General features: G+C 40.3%; 1 protein-coding gene across 2 annotated transcripts in view; it reads left to right on the top strand.

Annotated features, from left to right (window-relative positions):
* adgrv1 (adhesion G protein-coupled receptor V1) overlaps nt 1-19,340 on the top strand; it is a 105,552-nt gene that overhangs the window by 53,264 nt on the left and 32,948 nt on the right. For both annotated transcript variants that reach the window (XM_048982871.1, XM_048982863.1), the window contains 38 exons: nt 1,323-1,410; nt 1,892-1,970; nt 2,247-2,385; nt 2,544-2,685; nt 2,772-3,034; nt 3,166-3,341; nt 3,534-3,658; nt 3,859-4,034; nt 4,906-5,052; nt 5,147-5,227; nt 5,500-5,758; nt 6,213-6,335; nt 6,481-6,703; nt 6,788-6,992; nt 7,091-7,237; nt 7,567-7,822; nt 7,917-8,119; nt 8,517-8,693; nt 8,822-9,004; nt 9,101-9,280; nt 9,384-9,548; nt 9,674-9,794; nt 9,872-9,995; nt 10,336-10,474; nt 10,686-10,871; nt 11,034-11,269; nt 11,363-11,511; nt 11,606-11,804; nt 11,951-12,170; nt 12,850-13,089; nt 13,559-13,708; nt 14,408-14,884; nt 15,159-15,302; nt 15,647-15,818; nt 15,898-16,033; nt 17,015-17,850; nt 18,776-18,893; nt 19,031-19,202. In XM_048982871.1, the coding sequence (XP_048838828.1) occupies nt 1,323-1,410; nt 1,892-1,970; nt 2,247-2,385; nt 2,544-2,685; nt 2,772-3,034; nt 3,166-3,341; nt 3,534-3,658; nt 3,859-4,034; nt 4,906-5,052; nt 5,147-5,227; nt 5,500-5,758; nt 6,213-6,335; nt 6,481-6,703; nt 6,788-6,992; nt 7,091-7,237; nt 7,567-7,822; nt 7,917-8,119; nt 8,517-8,693; nt 8,822-9,004; nt 9,101-9,280; nt 9,384-9,548; nt 9,674-9,794; nt 9,872-9,995; nt 10,336-10,474; nt 10,686-10,871; nt 11,034-11,269; nt 11,363-11,511; nt 11,606-11,804; nt 11,951-12,170; nt 12,850-13,089; nt 13,559-13,708; nt 14,408-14,884; nt 15,159-15,302; nt 15,647-15,818; nt 15,898-16,033; nt 17,015-17,850; nt 18,776-18,893; nt 19,031-19,202 (7,356 nt within the window). The remainder of the gene's footprint in view (nt 1-1,322; nt 1,411-1,891; nt 1,971-2,246; nt 2,386-2,543; nt 2,686-2,771; nt 3,035-3,165; nt 3,342-3,533; nt 3,659-3,858; nt 4,035-4,905; nt 5,053-5,146; nt 5,228-5,499; nt 5,759-6,212; nt 6,336-6,480; nt 6,704-6,787; nt 6,993-7,090; nt 7,238-7,566; nt 7,823-7,916; nt 8,120-8,516; nt 8,694-8,821; nt 9,005-9,100; nt 9,281-9,383; nt 9,549-9,673; nt 9,795-9,871; nt 9,996-10,335; nt 10,475-10,685; nt 10,872-11,033; nt 11,270-11,362; nt 11,512-11,605; nt 11,805-11,950; nt 12,171-12,849; nt 13,090-13,558; nt 13,709-14,407; nt 14,885-15,158; nt 15,303-15,646; nt 15,819-15,897; nt 16,034-17,014; nt 17,851-18,775; nt 18,894-19,030; nt 19,203-19,340) is intronic.

The following is a 19,340-nucleotide window of genomic DNA, read 5'->3' as shown; positions in this document are numbered from 1 at the left end:
TGATAGTATATATGAGGTGCGTGGTGTAAGGCAGTGTATATCTTGGACGGAGTGATAGTATATGAGGTGCGTGGTGTAAGGCAGTGGATATCTTGGACGGAGTGATAGTATATGAGGTGCATGGTGTAAGGCAGTGTATCTCTTGGACGGACTGATAGTATATGAGGTGCATGGTGTAAGGCAGTGTATATCTTGGACGGAGTGATAGTATATGAGGTGCATGGTGTAAGGCAGTGTATATCTTGGATGGAGTGATAGTATATATGAGGTACATGGTGTAAGGCAGTGTATATCTTGGACGGAGTGATAGTATATATGAGGTGCATGGTGTAACGCAGTGTATATCTTGGACGGAGTGATAGTATATATGAGGTGCGTGGTGTAAGGCAGTGTATATCTTGGACGGAGTGATAGTATATGAGGTGCGTGGTGTAAGGCAGTGTATCTCTTGGATGGACTGATAGTATATGAGGTGCATGGTGTAAGGCAGTGTATATCTTGGATGGAGTGATAGTATATGAGGTGCATGGTGTAAGGCAGTGTATATCTTGGATGGAGTGATAGTATATATGAGGTACATGGTGTAAGGCAGTGTATATCTTGGACGGAGTGATAGTATATATGAGGTGCATGGTGTAACGCAGTGTATATCTTGGACGGAGTGATAGTATATGAGGTGCATGGTGTAAGGCAGTGTATATCTTGGATGGAGTGATAGTATATATGAGGTGCGTGGTGTAAGGCAGTGTATATCTTGGACGGAGTGATAGTATATATGAGGTGCGTGGTGTAAGGCAGTGTATATCTTGGACGGAGTGATAGTATATCTCAGTATACTAGTATATCCAATGTACAGATGAACACATGCATTTTCTCATTCAGTTATGGTTTTGGGGCAGTTTGGGTGTTTTTGACCTAAGGGACGAAAATATAGTGTGAGAAATAGACAGTGGAAGAGCATGTACATACATTTAAGACCTTCTCATGACATTCTGATAAAAATGATGTATATCGTAGCCACGTTTTAATATATCTTGGGAACTAATCCATAAAACACTGCCACGATTTAATTAAAACAAGGGAACTAATTAACAAAAGGTGCCCACAATTTAATGCATCATGGAAACGAATTAGTAAAATGTGGCCAAAAGAATTTTTATTGTTATGTTATGACCGGGTCTCTGCATTCAGATGTTAAGCATCTACTGTGTATTATGTTTATGCAGATTTGACTTGTAGTTGCTAAGCAACTTTATCCATTTTCCAGTGTTGTCATTCACATGCAGTATGCTCACATCTTCATGCTTTGTTTGTCCTGCCAGGATGAGATCCCAGAGCTTCAGGAATGTTTCCTCATCAATATCACATCAGCAGTTCTTATCTCCGTGGTTGCCAGTTCTCAAAAGCTGGGTAGGGTTAGTTAAAAATTGCCTTCGGTTTTTAATAATTCATGTACTAAAAGTACTATGTTTTATTACGCCATATCTATTAATTACTGAAAAGGAAACAATCTGCTTTTCTGTCAATGAGTTTTCTGTTTTCTCCGGCTGTGCTTGCTATACATTTCCTTTAAAAATTAGCATTTTCTGTGTTTTCTGTTATTGATTTATGTTCTGCATAAATCACATCTATTCAACTTATGCTGCTTGAAACTTTCTTTTCTCAGTTTTTTCATTCTGCAAAACTTGGCATGTAACCACTAGATATGATTTATTACACACTTAAAGGTATTGGACTAATGTTTTTCATACGATGCTTTGTGATCTGCTGTGGTTTGGTGTGTGACTTTGTGTATAATCGGAATCTTTTCCTCTTACTGTGATCTTTAATCATGAATATTATGGGTCTGTGTATTAATCAGTATGACTAAAAATTGTTTGCTTGTCCTCAGATACCCTGGGACTGATGGCAGAGGTTTGCATCGGTGCAAATGATGGAGTCAGAGGAATCATTGAGTGGAAAAGAACAGAGTAAGCAGTATATCCATGGAGTCTCTCAGTGAGATTTTTTCTGTTTTTAACTTTATTTTCAACATCGCTTGAATGAAAATAATTATATTATAACATGACTTAACAGCTGTCTCCACAAATGTCTTTGAGTTATATATATGTATTTTTAAATTAACTTAAATTTAATTTCACTAAGCACCACACATTACATGCACATTTATTTATAGTTCTGCAGGTGTCATTTCAATCTACTCATTTGTTCTATAACCCAGTCTTGCTGGTTCTCATTGTATTAAGCTTCGAGGTCAATGAGACGCAAAGAGTCTTGACGCTGGTTGCATACAGAAATGGCGGGAGCTATGGCAATGTCAGCCTCTTCTTCTATGCCCAGAATCTGGAGGCACAACTTGGCCTGGATTTTAATGTCACATCTTCGGTGAGCTGAAGGCTGTCAACGTGGATCTTTTTCTTCCCAGTGTATTTGACTCAGCCTGTTTACCTTAATCTATATACAGTATTATATTATGTTAACTGGGGTTTTTTTCAAACACCTGTTACAACACCTGTTCTAATAAATATACCAACTTATTGTAGATTCTTCACTTTGCTGATGGAGAAAGGCAGAAATCGATTGACGTTCAGATCATTGATGATTCTGTACCAGAGGGTGATGAGAACTTTCAGCTTATTTTAAGCAATCCTTCTTTTGGACTCCAACTTGGACACAACACCACAGGTACTTGCTGTCTCTCATTCGGGACACATTTCAGTCATTTCAGTGATCACTATGAAATAAAAAGAGCCACTACTTTGTGTCCACAGCTACAGTACTTATCCTGGCCAATGATGATGGACATGGCGTGATCACCTTCAACAATAGTCAACACTTCCTTCTGCAGGAACCCACCTCATCAGGCTTGGGTCAGAGTTTTGCCACTTTATATGTGATGCGCAACCCACCACAGGGCACTTTTGACACAGTCACTGTCCAGTTCCACATCACAGATGCCAATGGCTCCCTCTCAACCAGTGACCTGGTGCCTAGTGAGGGCTTTGTAGTTCTTGAGGATGGAGAAAGATTTCAGGTAAGTGGCTGAATCATCATTAATAATGACAGCATAGACAAGTGGTGATAAATGATATGATTCAAGATTCTTTGAAAGATAGACACCAAGAAGTGTTATTTCATGAAATCTTAAGAAATGCAAAAATTCAGGCACTTAGGATATCAGCTGTGTTGGATGAGGAGCCAGAAGCAAATGAGACCTTTACAGTGACGCTCTTCAACCCCACGGGAGGAGCACGTCTTGGAGACTTTCTGCAGACAACCATCACAGTGCTGCAGAACCAGGCTCCTCTTGGACTCTTCCGGATTTTCCCCGTCCAGAATAGGTTTGTGTACTTTCATTTGGGTTATAGAACAAATATAAATCATTTTAAATGTACTATGCCTTCAACAAACTAGATTCGACCTAAGAAGTGTTTCCTCTAATGAAACCCTGAAAAATGTTTCACAATAGCTTTTTGGTCATTAATGGAAAATGAATGTTCCTTTCATTAATATGCTGTCTTTGGTTTATGCAGGACAAGCTCCATATCTGTGGAAGAGGGAAATAAGACATTGTTTATGACCATTTCCCGCAGTAATGGCTTAGAAACTGCTGTCAGTGTGGAGTGGGAATTTCAGTCAGGCACTGCCTTTGGGATGAGTAAGAAAACAAGAGACCTTTTATCGTTTATCACTGCAAAAAATTACTTTAGATAAGAATAAACATGTAAACCTTTGCTTATCAAACACAAAACCGTCTGTACACATTAGCTAATGAACTTTCACTTATTCTAGAATATCATAGCATTGCATGAGTATTCTGGTAATGACTCTACTGTAAATTGTATTTTTTTATTTCAGTGGGAGATGTTCCAGTTTTAGGTGTCTATCAGAATTTCCATGAGACTCCTACCTCTAGCTGGTGTACTCTGGCCAGTGGAAACATTTCTCTTGCCATGAGACTTGGAACTACTGGCAACTTCTTTCCAAGTGTAGTCACGTTGTACAGATGGCAAGGAGCCTTTGTACCGCTACAGGTAAATTCTATCACTTCCAGACAGGTCCTTCATGATAGCATATCACTATTCTCTCATTTTTTAAATACGGTTGAAGACAGATTGAAGTTATACAACTTCATTGTCTACACTGTTGGTTTTACTTCTGGGTTAGTCAGTCGGTTTTACTATACTGTATTATAAATTTTTTCCCTAATAAACACAAGCATTGCACCAAATTCAGAACAAAAAATGCAGAAAAATATACATATCATACAAATTGATTGTTTATTGGGGCCTCATGGTGGTGCAGTATGCCTGCCTGGGTCACATGTGTTTGGAGTTTGCATGTTCTCCCCATGTCAACGTGGGGTTTCCTCTGGGTACTCCAGATTCCCCCCACAGTCCAAAGACATGCTGAGGCTAATTGGACTTACTAAATTGCCCATAGGTGTGCATGTGTGAGTGAATGGTGTGTGAGTGTGCCCTGCGATGGGCTGGCCCCCCCATCCTTGGTTGTTCCCTAGCTCGTGCCCATTGCTTCCGGGACAGGCTCTGGACCTGCCACAACCCAGTAGGATAAGTGGTTTGGAAAATGGATGGATGGGTGATTGGTTATTGTGGATTACATGTAATAAAGTTGAAAGACTTATGAATATTTCATCTAGTTGCGTGTTGTTTGACTTTAAAACTGTTACAGTAGTGAGATTTCTGGCTGCCAATTTTATGAAATATACCTAATAAGTAAAGGTGATGTCAGCTGCTCTACACAACAAGGCAAACACAGTAATTGTATTATTTATTTTCGAAGAATTTCATGAGAATGACCCAGCCATCTGTTGTTGCTTTTATAGAACAGTTATAATTTTGTGCCTTAGAATATGATGTATATTTTGCTGCCTCTCTTTTTCAGACTATGAGAATTCAGGACCCAAAGCGATGTACGGGTTTTGCAATGGATGGCTCCTCTTATGTTGTGGTCACCCATGGAGGCCACCCTGAGTTCAAGACTGCTAACATGAGTTTGTTCAGATTGCAACTGAACTTGAATCTTACTTTGGTGATTGCTAGTTTTTCCTACACACCTAACTATTTTATTGATACAATCAAATAATTTTCATTCCCTGTTATTGACAATTCAATAATTTTTGCAGGAACAAACACTGAATGTTGAAGGTCTTGATATCAAATACTTCTCAGTGGAAAATGAACATTATTTGATAGCCTCAAATCAAGTAAGTTTAAAAACTACATGTTTAAGGTTTAAAAGAGTTTAAGGTTACCTTCAAACAAATACCTTCAAACAAAAAACTACATTTTGTATTTGCTAAGAACTGACATTGCCAGATGTGAAATATCATGTTTTTTAATAATTTTAGTATTTAACAGGTTTGATTATGTTACTGATTTGAAAATAAAACTTGAAGTAACCTCTTAGATCCATGCAGCTGGTTAGCATGTAAAAAAATATTAAAATACATTCATATGAATTAAAATAACTCCACAGGTTTTGGTGTGGGCTGGAAGCAGGTTTATTCTCCATCAAACCTTGGAGATACAGGAGGTGCTGAGTTTCTCTCTGTTCTCCCGTGGGAATGCCTTGTACCTGGCTGTTGCTGTCAACAATAAAAGTGAAAACTGTCTTCTGTACCAATGGAGCCGTGGCCAATTCCAGAATCCACAGCTTCTTTCCCCCAGCAGCTCAGCTAAACAAGTGGAGACCTTTCACATTGGGGCAGATATCTATCTACTCATGGTTACAGATGGTAACATGTTCACTTTACAGCTATTTGTTTAACATGTTTTTGGATGACAGATAGCTTTTTATTTCTTTTTTTTCTGTTATTAATCATTCTGACTGTATTGTGCCGGCAGTGTTCAACATTTGCAGCAGGCACAACACAGACACAATGTTCATATCTAAATTAGTAACTTCCCATTTCTGTGTTCAAGTATATAAATCATATACATGTAGAATGGAAGCTTAACTAAAAGAAACAAAAAACTCTGAACACGAAGCAATCACCATCTTTAAAACCACAAACATTCAGAGTGGTTCTCATTTAGTGGTTTGTAGAAAGTCTGAGTAAAGACCATAATCAGCCACATTCTGTGTAATTTGCAGTGGTTGGGTGGGATATATTTTCTTGTACAACCCCACCCTTGTTTCTGTTCTGTGAAGGAGAAAAATCTTTGCATCTCATGTGCATCTCTCTTCAGGACCCAATTCTACATGTGATGTTTTTGTGTGGAGCTCCAGGCAATTATTCTTCCAGCATTTCCAATCCATCCACTTTCCTGGGTTGTTGTCTGCCCACAGTTTCACTCCACCCTCAGGAATAAGTGAGTATCTAATAATATATGTCCTTTGTAGTCCATAACTTGCCGGGACATGCTTGATTTTCAAGCATTTCATTTTTAATGTTTGTAACAGTGAAATAAAGTCACCATGAAATTTGTGCCATTTGGGTACCTCTCTGCCTTTCAGGTCATCTCTTCCTGGCAGGGAGCAACACCTCTGCAATTTTCTCATGGAGGTCCAACCAAAGCTGCTTCTCCTTAATGCTGGAGGCTCCTCCAACTCAAATATTTCTCTTTCTCCCTGTCCCTCATTTCAATGCCACAAGAAGTCTCATTGCGTCCACACATCACGCAAGGTCAACTATATATGAGCTGACATCCATTTCCAACCAGTCTGACTTTATTCCCAGGTACTGAGATCTGCACAAATGCAGAATTATGTCGACGTCTCCTTGATGGTATTTATTGCATGCTCTGCGTTATTTTCTCATTAGTTCAGGTGAACTGCATTTTGAACCAGGTGACAGTGAATTGACAATTGCAGTGAATATCCTTGATGACTACTTTCCAGAAGACACAGAGTATTTCCATGTCAATCTTAAAAATCCCAAAGGTGGGGCTGAAATTGGATTCAATGGTCAGGTGACCATTTTCATTTCCTCAAACGATGATGCACATGGAATTGTAGGTTTCGCACAGGTATGCTTCTCACTTCCTAACAGCTTAAGGTTATTTAGTGGTGCAGTAATTATGTGTCCATTGCCTTTAATCCTATTTTGACAACCATTTTTTCTTAGAATTCCTTGTTTAAGGAAGTTGATGAATTAGAAAGAGACAACCTTATCTCTCTCAGTATTGAGAGAATGAGAGGAACTTTTGGGAGGCTGATTGTACACTGGGCCGCAAATGGAAGTGTGGAGGATATCTTTCCCACATCTGGAGTGGTAAGGTTTTTACTTATAGCAGCAAGTAGTGTAATGATTAAAAGAAATTAATTTGTGACCACAAGTTGTAAGATTAAACCCAAATGAGGATATACTTATCCTTCAGCTGGGTACATAGCCGTAGTGGTTTTGATAAATATCCAGGCACTTATAAAGCTGAAATTGTACTATATGAAAGGCTCATTTCAAGGTTTGTACAAATATAGTTCAACCAGTAACATGTCTTAGCTGAGGCCATGAAACTGAAGCCCATGCACAACTTGATGGCATTCTTCAGGAAATCTGTTGTTGATGTAGGTAAAGATATTTTTCTGGTATTTGTTGCTCAGACAACATTTTTAGCAGGTCAAGCTCTGGCCACAATTACCTTCACCGTGTTGGCGGACGAAGACCCTGAACTGGCTGAGAAGATCACCATCACCCTCCTGAACATTGGCACAATAGGGATCGATGATGCATCAAGAGGAGCGGTGATAAACCCAGAGCGAGCCCAAGCGTTCCTTATCATCCTGCCCAATGGCTCCCCCTTTGGGGTAATTGGATGGCATTCTGACTCATATTACATTGTCACAGAGGAGCCTTTGGGTAATAATATGCTGCTTTCATCGGCTATGGTCTAGCTTAATATAAAAGTTCACAAAGTGCAGAAGTATTTAACCAATGGGCTGTTCTGTTACAGGAAAGCCACGTAATGTCACACTTACAATTGTGAGGGAGCAAGGATTTGTGGGGGATGTGGCAGTTCACTACAGGACTAGACCTGCTCTGTCCCAACTGCCTAAGAACCAGGCTACTGCAAATGAAGACTATATACCAAAAGATGCGATAGCAGTAATGAAGGAAAATGTCACTGACATCACCATCACCATTACTGTTTTGCCAGTGAGTCTTGGTACTATGGGGGATAATGCAATTGCTTCAGGGCTGTAGGCCAAACTGCCTGTAATACCCATTTATGAAACATCAGACATTTAGCCCATTCCTTGCCCACAGTGGAAGCAAAAAATTATCACTTTGTATGACCACAGCCACACTAAGAAAATACTGCCATTTTTATAAATAGTTTATGTTCTTATAAATTGCAGTGTTTGGTCTCTTTTTGTCTTGTGTTCAATTACTGCATCATTATGGGTAGAGAAATATTTCCACACTAACATTTTTGTGAACAGGTATTATTCAGATATTTTTTTCTAAGAAATTATAACAAATGTCACAGGCATCTCTATCAGTGCAATTGACTGTAACTCTTACAGATCACTGCTTGTCACTGTCCTTTTAGGATGATGTTCCTGAGCTGCTTGAGAGATTCCTCATCAACATATCTAGTGTGGAGCTTCTTAGAGGATCTATGGGGGGAGGGCAACCAAGTCTGAAAAGACCAGGCATGGAGGTTGCAGAGGTCACTATTCAAGAGAATGATGACCCTAGGGGGGTCGTCTTGTTTAACATAACTAAGGTACTTTTTGTGTGAGTGTATGTGTTTTCCTATGTGCTACCAGTTTATTGTCTATTTTAGACTACAGAATATTATTATATCAGATGAAGTATAATAGAAAGGTTATTTAATTTTGTATTCTTCTGTAGGATATATCAGATCCGGTACAAGCATATGAGGTGCCTCCTCCGGGGAACCTGGTGCAGCTACCTGTTGCTCGTTTGGCTGGCAGGAGAGGGATTGTGGTTGTGTACTGGGAAGCTCGGCCAATCAGTGCTAGCTTTGAAGATTTTACACCTGCCTCAGGAAATGTCACTTTTCAAGATGGGCAGGTGCCATGAATCCATCTGAGTAGTATAACGTCATTTTTGGTGTTTAATTTATGCTTTTGTGAATGTGACCTCCACACATGCTGTTTTGGCCAACAGGCAATGAGCATTATTGAGATCACCATTATTGATGATAGTGCTGTGGAGCTTTTGGAGACATTCAGTGTGACGCTGACTCAAGTAATGGGTGGAGCCAGACTGGGAAATGAAACTATGGTGACAGTCAGCATCGGCCCCAATGACTCTCCCCTTGGACTGTTCGGATTTGAGGAACATTCTGTAAGATACGACAGAGAGATTAATAAAGAGCTGCTTCCCTTCCTCCCATTTTGTCTCACTATTGTTTTACAGTTTGTTCATTAAGTGCTTTGCTTTGCTCAAGGTAACAGTTATGGAGCCACAGTTTACTGATGACCCTGGCAGTGTAGCAACTTTGACAGTTGTGCGGAGTCCTGGGGGCAGGGGAATAGTGCATCTTCTGTGGCGTCTGGAGGACACGGCCCAGGATGACTTGAAGCCTCTCAATGGCACACTGCAGTTCAATGAGGCATGACATAGTCTTGTTACCACATACTCACTAGTGCCAGTGCAAAACCTTAAAGTAATGTTTTTACAAATAAGAGGAAATGTTTCAGCCTGATTAAAGCATTCTTTACGCTTGGCTCTTTCCAGACCGAATCCAAGAAAACACTGGTGATATCTGCTTTGGCTGATGCTGTCCTTGAGGGGGATGAGAGATTCATGGTCCATCTCCTGGCACCTAAGAATGAGGGTGTCATTGATACCATTAAGGGTTAGTGCCTTGTAGTAGGGAAGTGAGAAATTTACAATAAGTGATGTTTTAGGACTTACTGTAATATGTTCTTTCAGGTGTGGCCACCATTGTGATCCTGGGAGATCGTGGAGCCCTTGGAACTGTCAGCATTGCCGAATCCTCTAGAAATATTTTTATCGGAGAGCCACAGGGCAATTACAATGGGACTGCATTGGTCAGGTATAGACTTATGTGCCTGATAACCACAGTATCACATTTGAAACCTATATATCCAATCATCTTCTACTTGCTTATTTAGTGCAAGGTTATGGGAAGCTTCACCCTGGGGAGAGCAGGACATCAAAGATCACATACACATGCACACATCATTGGCAATTTATAGGCATTTTTCAAACTGAAAAATGACTCAAGAATGCACAATAATAATAATTAACTTACTGCAAAAAATTCTAGTTTTTCTTAAACTTGTATGTGTTACATTGGGTGAATCCAATGATTAGCCCATAGACGATACACTATGGCTTTTCGCATAATGACCTGTGATATACATTCATGTTAGGTTGGAGCGAGGTCCTGGGATCTTCGGAGAGATTCAGGTTTATTGGAACATCACTCCAGCTGTGGACTCTGAGTTTGAGGAGACCTCTGGAGTAGTAACCATGAGAGATGGTCAGTCTGCTGCCACCATCAGGCTGAAGGTATTTTTTTTCAATTCCAGTTTCAGGGGAACAATAGTCTCTGCTTCCCACTGCAGCTTTTCCTGTCATACTGAAGCCTCCCATTGGTAGAAGATCTTCAGAAACTATATTAAATTCGGGAAAAGAGTTCATATGTACATTCTTGTTCTAAGTGACCTGCAGCAGGTCAATCAAATTTTTTTTACATGATCTAAGTGGACTTTTGTTGCAGGTCCTAGATGATGATGTACCAGAAGAAAGACGTGTCTACCAGTTGATCCTGAGTGCAGTCAGTGCTGAAGCTGAGATCAGCCCTGCCAGCAGGCAGGCCAACCTTACCGTGACAGCCAGTGATTTTCCATACGGTCTCTTCTCCTTTACTCAGGAGCTTCTGAACACCTCAGAAGAAGCGAGGATAGTAAGCATCGAAGAGACGTCACACAATAAATCATTCCATCAATCCATATTGTTACAATAAAATACTAGCATCTATAAAATACTTGTCCTTTTAAAGACCTGAGATGAATAATATTTTTTACACAAAATTGCATGCTGGTAAAAATGTATCATGGTTTTTCAGGTGAATATAACAATGCTACGCTCCAAGGGCACATTTAACAGTGTGCTACTGTCCTATCAGACTGTCAGCAATACAGCCATTAGTGGTTTGGACTTTGTCCCAGCTATGGGGCAATTGCTTTTTGGGCCAGGTGTAACTCTGCAAACAGTTTCACTGGAAATTTTGGATGATGATCTTCCAGAGGGACCTGAGGTCTTCTATGTCAATATCACCCAAGTGGAGCTTCTTAATAACAGGTATGGCATGATGACCCTAACCTGCGTAGTGCTACCTAACTTAATGACCCAGGAATGAGCAGTGACATCATGGTTTTCTTGGTCTGTGTTTAGTAACTGGGACTTTGCAGTAAAGGAGCAGGGTCTCCAGCTTGATCAGCCTCCAGCCATAAGAAACGTCTCATTCATTATGATTGTAATTCATAAAAATGACAATGCAGAGGGCATTGTGGAGTTTGACCCTGACTACATCAATATAACTGGTGAGCACAGCCCGCTACAACATGCACTTGCTTCTGTACAGGAGATTATAATTGCTATAGCCTGTGTTGTATTTGTACAATATTTCCTTCACAGTGGAAGAAGATGTGGGTGTGATCTTCATTCCTTTGTTAAGAAGAAGAGGTACCTATGGTCAGATCATGGCAGAGTACATCACTCGCAGCTTCACTGCGCTGGCTAACATTGACTTCATCCTCCCTAATGGTTCTGTCACCTTCAACCAAGGACAGAACCAAACTTATATAAATGTGTCTATTATTGATGATCTTGACAGGTGAGAAGGCTATGAGAGGTTGATGACCTACATAAGGTCATAGAGCTGTCCATTATTAGTGGCATGGTGCTGTTGACATGTGAAAAAGTTGACAAAGCACTAGAAATCATGTAATGAAATGAGGATACGCTTGTTTGTCTTGGCAGGGAATACAGTGAGATGTTTGAAATCCAGCTTTCAGGAGCTACTGGAGGAGCCATACTTGGAAGGCATTTAGTAGCACAGATAACCATTGCTAAAAGTGACTCTCTAAATGGGGTGGTTCGCTTCCTGAACCACAGCAGGCTCACCATACAAAATCCCAACAGTACATTAAGCCTCACACTAATGCTGGAGAGGACAGGCGGGCTGGTAGGCGAAACCACAGTAAGTTATTTATATTGAAGTGCACTTCAGAACACTATTCAAGTAGTGACCTTGTGTTTTTTTGTCCCAGATGCATGGAAATTGGGTGGCTCAATGGGGAGCCCTGTGGCCTCACACCTCCAGAATTGTGGGCTTAATTCCTGCTCTGGCTCAGTGTGTGGAGTCTGCATGAACTCTGATTTCCTTTTGCAGTCCTGAAGCATTCATTTCAGATGCATTAGTGCCTCTAAATTGCCTGTGCAATGTTTATATATGGGATGGAAAGCTATCCTATCTAGGGTGTGCCCTGTTCTTCCTGGGACAGGTTTCAAGGTCTCAGTGCCTGGGACAGATTTTCACGACTCAGTGCCTCCTTCCATAAAATTATGGGAAAAGGATGGATAAGTGAATATGATTTCACAATTTGTATATCAAAAATGTTTTTATGCAGTTTTACAGTAATGCATGTAAATGTTTTAGAATACCAAGCCAATGGTTTGATATCTGCTTCAGTATATTTTTTAAAGTTGATTTTATGTATTCCTAAAGGAATTTAAATACATGCATGTTTAAAAGAACATTACATATTATTTTTTCCAAAAAACACACTTTATTGAATTTTTTATAACACTCCAAAGGAATAGGTTTATTTTGATTACATTCTGCAGTTTCATTAATATTATTTGTGATGACTTTTCAGATAATCTGGAAGATTCTAGGTCCCAATTCACAGGAGATTTTGCCAGCAAATAATACAGACATTGGGGAACCTGTGAATGGATCGTTCCATTTCAGAGATGGGGAGGGTGGAGTTCGTAGTATTGAGCTGTGGATTTTGCCCCATGGAGAAGTGGAAATTGCAGAGACGTTTGTTGTCATTCTCAACCTCTTATCTGGAGACACAGATATTGATGCCAAGAAAGGAAGTGTAATGCTTACAGTAAGTCTCTAAAGTATGATGACGTTTCAGGGAGTATATATATATATATATATTGATCATTTTAACATTGAAACTATTTTTTACAAGATGCAAAACGAAGCAGGGATGCAGAGAAAATCTTTTAATTTCAAGTATATCACAATGGTGTCTTGCTGCTGTATAATTCAACACACCTATCCTTAGTAGCACAAATATCTCAGTAAAATTAGTCTAGTTGATGAACTATGAGGGTGGCATGATGTTAGTTGGAACCTTTGTGATATTAAGGCTTGAAACTTGAACTTCATAATTATTGAAAAAAACATGGCAAATTAGAATATTTGCATAAGTAAAAAGAATGACTTTCTTTTTATTAATTCTCATTTATATCACTGTCTCTAGTAAATATAGATTGTTAGGGATTGTTGTGCCTATGTGGTGTAAGTAAACATATTAGTGATTTGGGTTTATGTTTGTCTTTTTGTATCAGATAGAGAAGTTTGGAGACCCAAACGGTATAGTGCATTTTACTCCTGAGGCCCTTATGGAGCGAAGCTACAATGAACCAAGTGACGCTGAAGGACCCCTGAACATTTCCCTCCCAATCATGCGTAGCGAAGGAGTCATGGGCAATATCACAGTATGTCTATAACATTGACCAAGGATTCTCTTGCAAAAAACTCTTTGTTAATTGGTTATCCATCCATCCATTTTCCAAACCACTCATCCTACTGGGTCGCGGGGGGTCCGGAGCCTATCCCGGAAGCAATGGGCACGAGGCAGGGAACAACCCAGGATGGGGGGCCAGCCCATCGCCGGGCACACACACACCCTGCACTTACACATACATACCTATTGGCAATTTAGCAACTCCAATTAGCCTCAGTATGTTTTTGGACTGTGGGGGGGAAAACTGGAGTACCCGGAGGAAACCCCATGACAACATGGGGAGAACATGCAAACTCCACACACACGTAACCCAGGCGGAGACTCAAACCCGGGTCCCGGAGGTGTAAGGCAACAGTGCTAACCACTGCACCACCATGCCGCCCCTACAGATTAAACAAAAATAAGGAAATTCTGAACTATCCCAGTTATGTGGAATATGGCAAAACACATGGGATTTGTCAAAATGTACTTTTTTTCTTTATATGTGCACCATGTAATGAAAATAATGTGGTTTTTCTGTTAAGCTTTTTCTGTACTGAATTCTGCTCTCGGGGGTGGCATGGTGGCCCCCCACGACCCAGTAGGATAAGCAGTTTGGAAAATGGATGGATGGATGGAATTCTGCTCTCTTTTAATTCTCTAGCTATTACGTCTGTTTTTTTTTTTTTAGGTTTTTTGGGAGATCCTGAGTGATTCAGATACCGCTGAAGACTTCTATTTACTTAGGGGTTCTGTAATAATTATTGAGGGTGAGAGATTAGCTAAAGTAATTGTCAGCCTGTTGCCAGACAGTGTGCCTGAGCTGGAGGAGGTGTACATCATACAGCTGAGCTCTGTTGCTGGGGGGGCTGAGCTTGACAGCAAGAGGAGCAAGACCCAGATCAAGGTCAGAGCAAATGATGAGCCCCATGGCGTCTTTGCTTTGTACCCAGAATTCCAGTCCTTGGAGGTCAATCTAACAAACTACATTCGGTACATCTCATTGAATATCACACGGCACCCTGGGACTTTTGGCAATGTCACAGCAGACTATAGAATAACTGGTAGTATGCCAGACCAGGGGCCCCTCATAGATGCAATCCTCGGAAGCCTCTTTATGAAGGATGGGGCAAAATTTGCTAGGACCACAGTGCCACTTAGCAATCAGGTGAGTAACTATGCAACAATGTGACCTATAAATTTATGCGGCAACTGTGCAGTGTCAGTAATTTTGGCAATAATATGGCAACACTCTTGTTGTTGTTAACTGTGCTAGCTAAGAATAATTAATCTGCAGCACCTAGTGAATAAAGGTTTTTTTTTTTATTAATTTATATATTGGAATATATTGGATTGTTTTAAGTTTTACCATGCATATTAAGAAGCTTTCTATACATCCTTTGTGGGAGATCTTTGTAAGTACTTGTCACTTCTCTTTAAAGGTGTTCTTTGCTGTTGGCTTTAAATTCACCATTGAGCTGACAGATGTGAACCTCATCGGGTCCGTAGTCAGTTCTGCTCCTCGGATACTGCGTGAGTCACAGAGAGTCGTATTGACTGTTCATGAAGAAGTTGCCAATTCAGAGGTTAGTTTCAATAGGGTTGTACCACAAGGTGGCGCAAAAATGTAACTTTTTCCTGGAACATATATTTATTATTACTACTACTAAAATATTATTATTATTATTATTATTGTTATTATTATTATTATTATTATTATGTATTTTATTTTTTATTAGACTCACATTTTGGATATGTTTCTTTGCTGATATTTTACTAAATATTTTTTTATAAAATGTGCTCTCTTTATGGAGCCTTTCTGTTAAAACAGAGTTTATCATATGCAAATGATCATGAGTAGTAAAACTGAATTGGTGCAATCAGAAAAAAGGCAAAATACTCTGCAATGTTTTTTCACACATGGTTCTAGGTTGGATTTGAATCAGTAGTTCTACACGTCTCAGATTTTAACACCGGCTCCTGTGAGGCACTTGTGTCCCGCAGTGGGCTCTATGGCGATGTGGATGTGGAATGGAGATCTGGATATCCACCTGGTCAGGCCCCACCAGGTGTCCAGTTAGGCCTCGTCAGACCAAGCTCAGGTGAGAGGTTTTAGCAAATTAAGTTTTCTAAAACGTCAATGAAGAAGAATACCATGACATTGTTTTTTTTTTCTTGCAGGCACCTTGAGACTGGTTAATGGAGAGAAAAGTGAAATACTGTCCTTTACCGCCGCATTAAATGCATCTGATCTTGCAACCTATGCCGTGTATCTCACTGCAGCACATGCTAATGTTCCTGGAGGGGCTCGACTCAGGTGACATCATCCCTTTTCTTAGAATGCTTAAAATCATTTTGCAATCAATCTCAGAATTATGAATACATTCACATTTTCCTATTTAACATTTTTGCCCAAAGCAATGTACAAGGAAGGCAGATACTGTAATACATTTCAAGCGTGCAGATGTCAAGGAGCCAACTTAGGTACAACTGTTGATAGACTAATCTTCGAATGAAAGAACAGTAACAAGTACCGTATGAGTAGTTATTAGTATCGGAACAAGCGATGTACACCACATCACTGGAACTTAGCTTCCGAAAATAACTAACACAATGAGGATTTACAGTAGCAGGAAAATCAAATTGCGAAATATAATAAATAACAATGCTTGACTTAGCACTAAAGAATTCTTTGAAAGAATGCTTTGAAAGTTGGTAATAAAAGCGTTATTTAAGCAATATTATTTAGTCCACAGAACTGCAAAGTACGAGTTACTATAAATTTAACTACCTTTGATTTTCTTAGTTAAATGGGGCACTTGTAATTCAGTCAGTGCTGAATAGGTAGTGACTAGGATTAAAAACAAGTCTCAATTAAAGATACAGATGAAGTTTCAATTTATAAAAAAGAAATGAGTGAAGAAAATATGTGACCCTCCAGCACAAAACCGTACGGAAGTCGCATGGCCGTATTTTTAGATATTTTTTGAGGATTTTTTGTGCTTTCATTTGATAACATAATCCTAATTTCTAATTTTTGACCCAAGTGTACAGTTTTGTGCTGGAGGGTCACATATGTGATATTGCACACATTTGTGTCACTCAGTCCTTAGTCTTTGAGAAAAGACACTCAGGTTTTAACCTTTGCCCTTATTTGTCCTGTAGTTCAACCTGTACTTTGTATTATGCAATATGTGCATATATATTTTTTTCATTTTGCTTTTGATCAAATAGATTTCCCCAGTGAGTAAAACCTTTAATGGACTTAGATACTGACCTTTCTTGCTGCCCATTGCAGGTCTCACTTCACGTTGGCTGAGGTGGAGCCCCTGGGTGTGTTCCTGTTCTCCTCAGAATCCCGACAGCTAGTCGTCAAGGAAGATGTGAAGACCATCACCCTTTATGTGCAACGCTTGTTTGGTTTTCGTGGCAACCACACTAAACTAACCTACAAGACATGGGATGGCAGTGCCAAAGCAGGGGAGGACTTTGTGCCAGTACAAGATGGGGAGCTGGTCTTCTTTCCCCATCAGACCAGCGCTGTCATTCGTCTATCTATACTGGATGATGAGCTGACAGAGCCCAGTGAGACCTTCTATGTGAACCTGACTGGTGCCGAGGTCCTGAGTCCTTCCTCTCCCCAAGCCCAACCCAGGATTATTCCAGGACTTAGCAGTGCCTCTATCACCATTCTAGACAATGACATGGCTAGTGGTCTTCTTAGCATTGGGCCAGCCCTCCTGCATGTGCAAGAAGACAGTGCTAATGAAACAGGGCAGCAGAGGATATCGCTGAGGGTGAGAAGGTCAGCTGGTTTCACAGGAACCATAATGGTCAGTGTCAGAGCCTATGGAGGCAAAAGTTTGGAAGCTGGGTTGGGTGGCACCCCCTTTGTTCCAGAGTCGAATGTGACATGGGCCCTAGAAGGTGAGGACTTCCAGCTGGAGTCTACTGTGATATCGCTCCAGGAGGGCCAAGAGGTGGCAGAGGTCATCCTGCTCATTCTGGATGACCTTGAGCCAGAGGGACAGGAGGTCTTCTTCATCTACCTTACTGACCCCGAGGGAGGGGCACAGATCATTAGGGATGCCGATGACCAAGGGTTTACCGGCTTTGCCAAAATTATTATTCAAGGTAATTTCAAATGAATTATTTCCCCCTTTCAGTATGTTTGTGCCTTTGGGGCTTTGAAGAGTACTGCGATATTAAAATATCCAAAAAAGGGTGAATTTATTATAGAGCACTTACAGCGCTGAAAAAATTAAGACACTACTCAATATAAAAAAAAAAAATCAGCAGTTTTTAAATCATGTTTAACCACGATTCAGCTGGCAGGAGGCTACATTGGCAGATTTCTTCCAGGCTCAGAATGTCTAAGTGACTTTCTAATGGCAGAGATGACAGTCAACTTATCTGACAGAGTCTCATGAATTGGAGTGACCTTCAAAAGGAAAGCGAAACACTATGTGCAGGTGTGAAGTGCACTGCTAGAGCAGTCCATATCAGGCCCCTATAACAGAAGTGGCAAACCTGACCCATGGAGGGTCAGTGTGGGTGCAGTTTTTGGGGTGACCTCTCAATCAGCCAATAGTAAACCAATAGTTCTCAACTCCATTCCTCTGTTATTGGCTGATTGAGAAGTCAAAAACCTGTACCCACAGCGGCTCTCCATAGATCAGGTCTGCCACCCCCATCCTGGAAGCAGGACTGAAGTCCCATAAAGTAAGGAATAAGCCCTCCATTAATGACAAACAGAAAAGAAACAGGTTGCAGTTTACTCTTTCTATCTGTCTGTCTGTCTGTCTCTCTCTCTCTCTCTCTCTCTATAAATTGAGAAATCAGTGAAACAAAAAAATGGTGCTATGGTCTCTTAATTTTTCCAGTGCTGTATTCAGTTACTTAACAAACACCGTATGTTGAGACAACCCAGACAAATATGCTGAAACGGAGTTTAATGACCTTGATGCTGGGAGTCACAGTTTGCTTGTCATGTATATTAAACATTAAATATCTTTCCATAGTTTTAATGTTTTAATTGTGCTAATGATCTCTGTTTCAGGAAGTGACTTTCAGAATGGCATTGTGGGTTTCAGTGCAGCCTCACAGAGTGGCCTTTTTCTGGATGAAGACTCTGAAAACAGAACCACTGTACTTGTCCTCCAAAGACAGGAGAATAGGTATTTTTAAGACTTAGGAATCATTTAGTATAGTGAAATAGGACCGTGGCTTGTTCATCAATATATTGAACAATAAGTGCATATGTCCTCCAGTTTTTTTTGTACTCTTGTTTTATTTACTTTTTTTTGTCGCTTAGGGCCTTTGAAGATGTTGCCATACTTTGGCGTGCTACTTTCAATACATCTGTGCCATCTTTAATAAAAGATGGTGTCGATCTGACAAAGGAACTCCATCACACAACAGGCACTGCATTCTGCAGACAGGGAGAGGTGCTGTGTACCTTCACCTTAGAGATCCGTCATGACCAGGTACGTGTCTTTTATCTGTGTCGACAGGGAATAACTACTCTTCATACCAAATTTTTACCATACCAATCGCGGTCTCCCTACTAAGCTCCCTTCTCCATCGTTACAAGGAGATGCGATATCAATCCCATGAATGGCTTC

Source organism: Brienomyrus brachyistius, chromosome 2 (genome assembly GCF_023856365.1).
Source record: "Brienomyrus brachyistius isolate T26 chromosome 2, BBRACH_0.4, whole genome shotgun sequence".
In the NCBI taxonomy this organism is placed as follows: domain Eukaryota; kingdom Metazoa; phylum Chordata; class Actinopteri; order Osteoglossiformes; family Mormyridae; genus Brienomyrus; species Brienomyrus brachyistius.
This window is presented reverse-complemented; position numbering and strand designations above follow the sequence as displayed.